This window comes from Danio rerio, chromosome 23 (assembly GCF_052040795.2).
Source record: "Danio rerio strain M-AB ecotype USA chromosome 23, GRCz13ab, whole genome shotgun sequence".
Taxonomy (NCBI): Eukaryota; Metazoa; Chordata; class Actinopteri; order Cypriniformes; family Danionidae; genus Danio; species Danio rerio.
Genome location: NC_141043.1, coordinates 3,582,864 through 3,591,939, shown reverse-complemented (window position 1 = coordinate 3,591,939; position 9,076 = coordinate 3,582,864). Strand labels below are relative to the sequence as shown.

The 9,076-nt window shown below is 44.3% G+C and overlaps 1 protein-coding gene across 1 annotated transcript; it reads right to left on the bottom strand.

Annotated features, from left to right (window-relative positions):
• Positions 1-5,566: 5,566 nt before the first annotated feature.
• Positions 5,567-8,979, bottom strand: LOC137489165 (uncharacterized). The gene is made up of 12 exons (XM_087306499.1): positions 8,789-8,979; positions 8,373-8,639; positions 8,189-8,284; positions 7,908-8,037; positions 7,682-7,809; positions 7,291-7,557; positions 7,105-7,200; positions 6,824-6,953; positions 6,563-6,684; positions 6,147-6,413; positions 5,963-6,058; positions 5,567-5,811 (listed from the first exon to the last, which is right to left on the bottom strand). The coding sequence occupies exons 1-12, from the start codon at positions 8,945-8,947 to the stop codon at positions 5,650-5,652; spliced, it is 1,920 nt and encodes a 639-aa protein (XP_087162625.1). The 5' UTR covers positions 8,948-8,979; the 3' UTR covers positions 5,567-5,649.
• Positions 8,980-9,076: the final 97 nt, after the last annotated feature.

The window sequence follows — 9,076 nt, the reverse complement described above, 5'->3', positions numbered from 1 at the left end:
ACAGGTAAACGAGAGGGATTCCATGACAAGCTGCAGTGGCACAAGAGCTTATTGAACCCAGCCCCCCAAAACCCACCCCAAGAGTGGCTTGCTGCAAAGAGTTTAAAAAATAACATGGGGTCTTACATTTTGGTGACCCATCCACCTGGAAAGCCCAGCAACCTGTCACCTTGATATTACTGCTTGATGAGAGCTCTGAGACACTGCGTGCTGGAACTAGGAAAGAGCTAGCAGAGTCCACGGTGCTATAGCCAGCCTGCGGAAGTGAATAAAAGATTGAATTTTGTTTTCTACTCAGAAATAGGAGAGAGTTGGATAGAAAGCGTTTCTTTTCCGTGCACAGGCATTTGCTTCTAAATTCTATCCTAAGACTCACTTTGCAATTGCCACAACGTACAAGAAACAGGTCTTCACTAACCTGCCATGGCTGTCCGGTCTCTGCAATATCTCCATAATAGATGAAGACAAAAGAGCGATGAACATTGTAGGCTAAAACCACTTGGAAATTGACCACCTTCAAAACAGCAACAGAGAGCAGTCAAAACCTTTTGAAACGAGCACGATCAACTGCTGATTGAAAATCAAAGATTCCAGCAGGTCTTACCCCTCCGCTATTATTGTAAGGAACACTTTTCCAGGTAGCGACAAACGCTGAAGCAGCTGCAAAAGGTATGTTGGGGAAGTATTGCTTGACCGCTGCAGTGACTTGTGCCAGAACATTACTGCTTGGCTTATTGATGTAAGAGATGCTTCCACCACGTCTACTGTCAAGTTGAGTCCAAAGAGGAGCAATGATATCTCTTTTAGGGTTCAGGGAGGAGTTGGAGGCAGGCAGCGGCTTAGTAAATGTTAGGTATCCATTGCTGTTCATCTAGAATTTAGGACCAAACATTTTCATGATTAGTTTTTAAAGTGCTATGAGGAGAATGCTTTAGACGTGAGAGCCGTATAAATAAATTGTGACTTGTGTGGTGGGATGAAATTGTAATGCTCACATAGATCTGACTGTATGTACGTCCAAAGAATTTGAAAGGCTGCTGCAAGGAAATGGCATCTGAGCTTCCATCGTTGGCAGTGGAGTTCACTGCTTGGCCATCGTCTGAAGGCAGGAAATTGCTTGGCACTGCAAAAAAGATTAGTGAGAATTTTGTTGTTGTTGTTGTGATGTTGAAACACAAGGTCACAAAGGTTAAGACTGAGCTACCGACTGCTCTGGCTTACCTTTTGTTGAGCCATCCACTGGGAAAGTGGAGCGACCATTCACATTGGTATTGCTGCTGGATGAGAGTTCTGAGGCGTTGCTTACTTTAATCGTGAAAGAATTGGCCGAGTCCACCGTGTCGTAACCAGCCTGTAGAAGTAAATGAATCATATTTAGCTCCCCAACTTTTTCTTGATATAGCTATCTTTTGTTAGAATGGAAGGCATGAGTTGAGGCAAAAGGCAGTTCCTGGGCATTTCTCTCATTCCGAATAAGTGTATGAGAAGCGGTTTCCACTCACCAGCCAGGTTTGTCCCAACTTTGAGATGTTTCCATAATTCAGCAGGATGAAAGAGCGCTGAACACTGGAGGCTAAAACCACTTGGAAAGTAGCCACCTTCAAAGTACCAACACATGGCATTAAAATCTTTCCATACTTCACAGGACAGCAATAACTCACTTGATAAATAACGATCAGATCTTACCCCTCTACCATCATAGTATGGCACGTTGTCCCAGGTAGCTACAAAAGCTGATGAAGCAGTAAAACTTGCGTTAGGGGAGTTTTGTTTAATAGCTGCGTTGACTTGTGCCAGCACATCACTGCTTGTGTCCTCTCTACAGGAGATTGTTCCGCCCTGTCTGTTGTCAAAGTGAGTCCACAGGGGGGCAATGAGGTCTCTTCCAGAGTTCAGAAAGGGGATGCAGTCGGACGGCGGCTTAGCAAACGTTAGAAGGCCATTGTTGTTCACCTAAAGTTCAGGACAAAACATTTATGAAGAAGTCAGTGTCTGAACGACGTAAAGCTACCAGTTTCGCTCATTTTAGGAGACTTGTCAACTGAGATGAACTTGGATTAAAAATGCCTCTTGATATGGAAAGTGACAAATGCAGTTCTTACAAAGGTCTGATTCAGAGTGCGTCCAAAATATTTGAAAGGCTGCTGCAGTATAATGGCTTCAGAGCTGCCGTTGTCCAAACGGGGTGTTACCATTTCTCCATTTCCAAATGGTATGAAATTGTCTGGCACTGGGGAACAGGTAAACGAGAGGGATTCCATGACAAGCTGCAGTGGCACAAGAGCTTATTGAACCCAGCCCCCCAAAGCCCACCCCAAGAGTGGCTTGCTGCAAAGAGTTTAAAAAATAACATGGGGTCTTACATTTTGGTGACCCATCCACCTGGAAAGCCCAGCAACCTGTCACCTTGATATTACTGCTTGATGAGAGCTCTGAGACACTGCGTGCTGGAACTAGGAAAGAGCTAGCAGAGTCCACGGTGCTATAGCCAGCCTGCGGAAGTGAATAAAAGATTGAATTTTGTTTTCTACTCAGAAATAGGAGAGAGTTGGATAGAAAGCGTTTCTTTTCCGTGCACAGGCATTTGCTTCTAAATTCTATCCTAAGACTCACTTTGCACAACGTACAAGAAACAGGTCTTCACTAACCTGCCATGACTGTCCGGTCTCTGCAATATCTCCATAATAGATGAAGACAAAAGAGCGATGAACATTGTAGGCTAAAACCACTTGGAAATTGACCACCTTCAAAACAGCAACAGAGAGCAGTCAAAACCTTTTGAAACGAGCACGATCAACTGCTGATTGAAAATCAAAGATTCCAGCAGGTCTTACCCCTCCGCTATTATTGTAGGGCACACTTTTCCAGGTAGCGACAAACGCTGAAGCAGCTGCAAAAGGTATGTTGGGGAAGTATTGCTTGACCGCTGCAGTGACTTGTGCCAGAACATTACTGCTTGGCTTATTGATGTAAGAGATGCTTCCACCACGTCTACTGTCAAGTTGAGTCCAAAGAGGAGCAATGATATCTCTTTTAGGGTTCAGGGAGGAGTTGGAGGCAGGCAGCGGCTTAGTAAATGTTAGGTATCCATTGCTGTTCATCTAGAATTTAGGACCAAACATTTTCATGATTAGTTTTTAAAGTGCTATGGGGAGAATGCTTTAGACGTGAGAGCCGTATAAATAAATTGTGACTTGTGTGGTGGGATGAAATTGTAATGCTCACATAGATCTGACTGTATGTACGTCCAAAGAATTTGAAAGGCTGCTGCAAGGAAATGGCATCTGAGCTTCCATCGTTGGCAGTGGAGTTCACTGCTTGGCCATCGTCTGAAGGCAGGAAATTGCTTGGCACTGCAAAAAAGATTAGTGAGAATTTTGTTGTTGTTGTTGTGATGTAGAAACACAAGGTCACAAAGGTTAAGACTGAGCTACCGACTGCTCTGGCTTACCTTTTGTTGAGCCATCCACTGGGAAAGTGGAGCGACCATTCACATTGGTATTGCTGCTGGATGAGAGTTCTGAGGCGTTGCTTACTTTAATCGTGAAAGAATTGGCCGAGTCCACCGTGTCGTAACCAGCCTGTAGAAGTAAATGAATCATATTTAGCTCCCCAACTTTTTCTTGATATAGCTATCTTTTGTTAGAATGGAAGGCATGAGTTGAGGCAAAAGGCAGTTCCTGGGCATTTCTCTCATTCCGAATAAGTGTATGAGAAGCGGTTTCCACTCACCAGCCAGGTTTGTCCCAACTTTGAGATGTTTCCATAATTCAGCAGGATGAAAGAGCGCTGAACACTGGAGGCTAAAACCACTTGGAAAGTAGCCACCTTCAAAGTACCAACACATGGCATTAAAATCTTTCCATACTTCACAGGACAGCAATAACTCACTTGATAAATAACGATCAGATCTTACCCCTCTACCATCATAGTATGGCACGTTGTCCCAGGTAGCTACAAAAGCTGATGAAGCAGTAAAACTTGCGTTAGGGGAGTTTTGTTTAATAGCTGCGTTGACTTGTGCCAGCACATCACTGCTTGTGTCCTCTCTACAGGAGATTGTTCCGCCCTGTCTGTTGTCAAAGTGAGTCCACAGGGGGGCAATGAGGTCTCTTCCAGAGTTCAGAAAGGGGATGCAGTCGGACGGCGGCTTAGCAAACGTTAGAAGGCCATTGTTGTTCACCTAAAGTTCAGGACAAAACATTTATGAAGAAGTCAGTGTCTGAACGACGTAAAGCTACCAGTTTCGCTCATTTTAGGAGACTTGTCAACTGAGACGAACTTGGATTAAAAATGCCTCTTGATATGGAAAGTGACAAATGCAGTTCTTACAAAGGTCTGATACAGAGTGCGTCCAAAATATTTGAAAGGCTGCTGCAGTATAATGGCTTCAGAGCTGCCGTTGTCCAAACGGGGTGTTACCATTTCTCCATTTCCAAATGGTATGAAATTGTCTGGCACTGGGGAACAGGTAAACGAGAGGGATTCCATGACAAGCTGCAGTGGCACAAGAGCTTATTGAACCCAGCCCCCCAAAGCCCACCCCAAGAGTGGCTTGCTGCAAAGAGTTTAAAAAATAACATGGGGTCTTACATTTTGGTGACCCATCCACCTGGAAAGCCCAGCAACCTGTCACCTTGATATTACTGCTTGATGAGAGCTCTGAGACACTGCGTGCTGGAACTAGGAAAGAGCTAGCAGAGTCCACGGTGCTATAGCCAGCCTGCGGAAGTGAATAAAAGATTGAATTTTGTTTTCTACTCAGAAATAGGAGAGAGTTGGATAGAAAGCGTTTCTTTTCCGTGCACAGGCATTTGCTTCTAAATTCTATCCTAAGACTCACTTTGCACAACGTACAAGAAACAGGTCTTCACTAACCTGCCATGGCTGTCCGGTCTCTGCAATATCTCCATAATAGATGAAGACAAAAGAGCGATGAACATTGTAGGCTAAAACCACTTGGAAATTGACCACCTTCAAAACAGCAACAGAGAGCAGTCAAAACCTTTTAAAACGAGCACGATCAACTGCTGATTGAAAATCAAAGATTCCAGCAGGTCTTACCCCTCCGCTATTATTGTAGGGCACACTTTTCCAGGTAGCGACAAACGCTGAAGCAGCTGCAAAAGGTATGTTGGGGAAGTATTGCTTGACCGCTGCAGTGACTTGTGCCAGAACATTACTGCTTGGCTTATTGATGTAAGAGATGCTTCCACCACGTCTACTGTCAAGTTGAGTCCAAAGAGGAGCAATGATATCTCTTTTAGGGTTCAGTGAGGAGTTGGAGGCAGGCAGCGGCTTAGTAAATGTTAGGTATCCATTGCTGTTCATCTAGAATTTAGGACCAAACATTTTCATGATTAGTTTTTAAAGTGCTATGAGGAGAATGCTTTAGACGTGAGAGCCGTATAAATAAATTGTGACTTGTGTGGTGGGATGAAATTGTAATGCTCACATAGATCTGACTGTATGTACGTCCAAAGAATTTGAAAGGCTGCTGCAAGGAAATGGCATCTGAGCTTCCATCGTTGGCAGTGGAGTTCACTGCTTGGCCATCGTCTGAAGGCAGGAAATTGCTTGGCACTGCAAAAAAGATTAGTGAGAATTTTGTTGTTGTTGTTGTGATGTAGAAACACAAGGTCACAAAGGTTAAGACTGAGCTACCGATTGCTCTGGCTTACCTTTTGTTGAGCCATCCACTGGGAAAGTGGAGCGACCATTGACATTGGTATTGCTGCTGGATGAGAGTTCTGAGGCGTTGCTTACTTTAATCGTGAAAGAATTGGCCGAGTCCACCGTGTCGTAACCAGCCTGTAGAAGTAAATGAATCATATTTAGCTCCCCAACTTTTTCTTGATATAGCTATCTTTTGTTAGAATGGAAGGCATGAGTTGAGGCAAAAGGCAGTTCCTGAGCATTTCTCTCATTCCGAATAAGTGTATGAGGAGCGGTTTCCACTCACCAGCCAGGTTTGTCCCAACTGTGAGATGTTTCCATAATTCAGCAGGATGAAAGAGCGCTGAACACTGGAGGCTAAAACCACTTGGAAAGTAGCCACCTTCAAAGTACCAACACATGGCATTAAAATCTTTCCATACTTCACAGGACAGCAATAATTCACTTGATAAATAACGATCAGATCTTACCCCTCTACCATCATAGTATGGCACGTTGTCCCAGGTAGCTACAAAAGCTGATGAAGCAGTAAAATTTGCGTTAGGGGAGTTTTGTTTAATAGCTGCGTTGACTTGTGCCAGCACATCACTGCTTGTGTCCTCTCTACAGGAGATTGTTCCGCCCTGTCTGTTGTCAAAGTGAGTCCACAGGGGGGCAATGAGGTCTCTTCCAGAGTTCAGAAAGGGGATGCAGTCGGACGGCGGCTTAGCAAACGTTAGAAGGCCATTGTTGTTCACCTAAAGTTCAGGACAAAACATTTATGAAGAAGTCAGTGTCTGAACGACGTAAAGCTACCAGTTTCGCTCATTTTAGGAGACTTGTCAACTGAGACGAACTTGGATTAAAAATGCCTCTTGATATGGAAAGTGACAAATGCAGTTCTTACAAAGGTCTGATTCAGAGTGCGTCCAAAATATTTGAAAGGCTGCTGCAGTATAATGGCTTCAGAGCTGCCGTTGTCCAAACGGGGTGTTACCATTTCTCCATTTCCAAATGGTATGAAATTGTCTGGCACTGGGGAACAGGTAAACGAGAGGGATTCCATGACAAGCTGCAGTGGCACAAGAGCTTATTGAACCCAGCCCCCCAAAGCCCACCCCAAGAGTGGCTTGCTGCAAAGAGTTTAAAAAATAACATGGGGTCTTACATTTTGGTGACCCATCCACCTGGAAAGCCCAGCAACCTGTCACCTTGATATTACTGCTTGATGAGAGCTCTGAGACACTGCGTGCTGGAACTAGGAAAGAGCTAGCAGAGTCCAGGGTGCTATAGCCAGCCTGCGGAAGTGAATAAAAGATTGAATTTTGTTTTCTACTCAGAAATAGGAGAGAGTTGGATAGAAAGCGTTTCTTTTCCGTGCACAGGCATTTGCTTCTAAATTCTATCCTAAGACTCTGCACAACGTACAAGAAACAGGTCTTCACTAACCTGCCATGGCTGTCCGGTCTCTGCAATATCTCCATAATAGATGAAGACAAAAGAGCGATGAACATTGTAGGCTAAAACCACTTGGAAATTGACCACCTTCAAAACAGCAACAGAGAGCAGTCAAAACCTTTTGAAACGAGTACGATCAACTGCTGATTGAAAATCAAAGATTCCAGCAGGTCTTACCCCTCCGCTATTATTGTAGGGCACACTTTTCCAGGTAGCGACAAACGCTGAAGCAGCTGCAAAAGGTATGTTGGGGAAGTATTGCTTGACCGCTGCAGTGACCTGTGCCAGAACATTACTGCTTGGCTTATTGATGTAAGAGATGCTTCCACCACGTCTACTGTCAAGTTGAGTCCAAAGAGGAGCAATGATATCTCTTTTAGGGTTCAGGGAGGAGTTGGAGGCAGGCAGCGGCTTAGTAAATGTTAGGTATCCATTGCTGTTCATCTAGAATTTAGGATCAAGCATTTTCATGATTAGTTTTTAAAGTGCTATGAGGAGAATGCTTTAGACGTGAGAGCCGTATAAATAAATTGTGACTTGTGTGGTGGGATGAAATTGTAATGCTCACATAGATCTGACTGTATGTACGTCCAAAGAATTTGAAAGGCTGCTGCAAGGAAATGGCATCCGAGCTTCCATCGTTGGCAGTGGAGTTCACTGCTTGGCCATCGTCTGAAGGCAGGAAATTGCTTGGCACTGCAAAAAAGATTAGTGAGAATTTTGTTGTTGTTGTTGTGATGTAGAAACACAAGGTCACAAAGGTTAAGACTGAGCTACCGATTGCTCTGGCTTACCTTTTGTTGAGCCATCCACTGGGAAAGTGGAGCGACCATTCACATTGGTATTGCTGCTAGATGAGAGTTCTGAGGCGTTGCTTACTTTAATCGTGAAGGAATTGGCCGAGTCCACCGTGTCGTAACCAGCCTGTAGAAGTAAATGAATCATATTTAGCTCCCCAACTTTTTCTTGATATAGCTATCTTTTGTTAGAATGGAAGGCATGAGTTGAGGCAAAAGGCAGTTCCTGGGCATTTCTCTCATTCCGAATAAGTGTATGAGGAGCGGTTTCCACTCACCAGCCAGGTTTGTCCCAACTGTGAGATGTTTCCATAATTCAGCAGGATGAAAGAGCGCTGAACACTGGAGGCTAAAACCACTTGGAAAGTAGCCACCTTCAAAGTACCAACACATGGCATTAAAATCTTTCCATACTTCACAGGACAGCAATAATTCACTTGATAAATAACGATCAGATCTTACCCCTCTACCATCATAGTATGGCACGTTGTCCCAGGTAGCTACAAAAGCTGATGAAGCAGTAAAATTTGCGTTAGGGGAGTTTTGTTTAATAGCTGCGTTGACTTGTGCCAGCACATCACTGCTTGTGTCCTCTCTACAGGAGATTGTTCCGCCCTGTCTGTTGTCAAAGTGAGTCCACAGGGGGGCAATGAGGTCTCTTCCAGAGTTCAGAAAGGGGATGCAGTCGGACGGCGGCTTAGCAAACGTTAGAAGGCCATTGTTGTTCACCTAAAGTTCAGGACAAAACATTTATGAAGAAGTCAGTGTCTGAACGACGTAAAGCTACCAGTTTCGCTCATTTAAGGAGACTTGTCAACTGAGATGAACTTGGATTAAAAATGCCTCTTGATATGGAAAGTGACAAATGCAGTTCTTACAAAGGTCTGATTCAGTGTGCGTCCAAAATATTTGAAAGGCTGCTGCAGTATAATGGCTTCAGAGCTGCCGTTGTCCAAACGGGGTGTAACCATTTCTCCATTTCCAAATGGTATGAAATTGTCTGGCACTGGGGAACAGGTAAACGAGAGGGATTCCATGACAAGCTGCAGTGGCACAAGAGCTTATTGAACCCAGCCCCCCAAAACCCACCCCAAGAGTGGCTTGCTGTAAAGAGTTAAAAAAAAAACATGGGGTCTTACATTTTGGTGACCCATCCACCTGGAAAG

Excerpts from the sequence above, each read along its gene's own strand:
- LOC137489165 (XM_087306499.1), bottom strand. The coding sequence starts at position 8,947 with ATGGAATCCCTCTCGTTTACCTGTTCCCCAGTGCCAGACAATTTCATA. Across the intron at positions 7,201-7,290 it reads CCTACAATAATAGCGGAGGG|GTGGTCAATTTCCAAGTGGT; the intron begins GTAAGACCTGCT and ends GCTGTTTTGAAG. Across the intron at positions 6,414-6,562 it reads GCACTCTGAATCAGACCTTT|GTGAACAACAATGGCCTTCT; the intron begins GTAAGAACTGCA and ends CCTGAACTTTAG.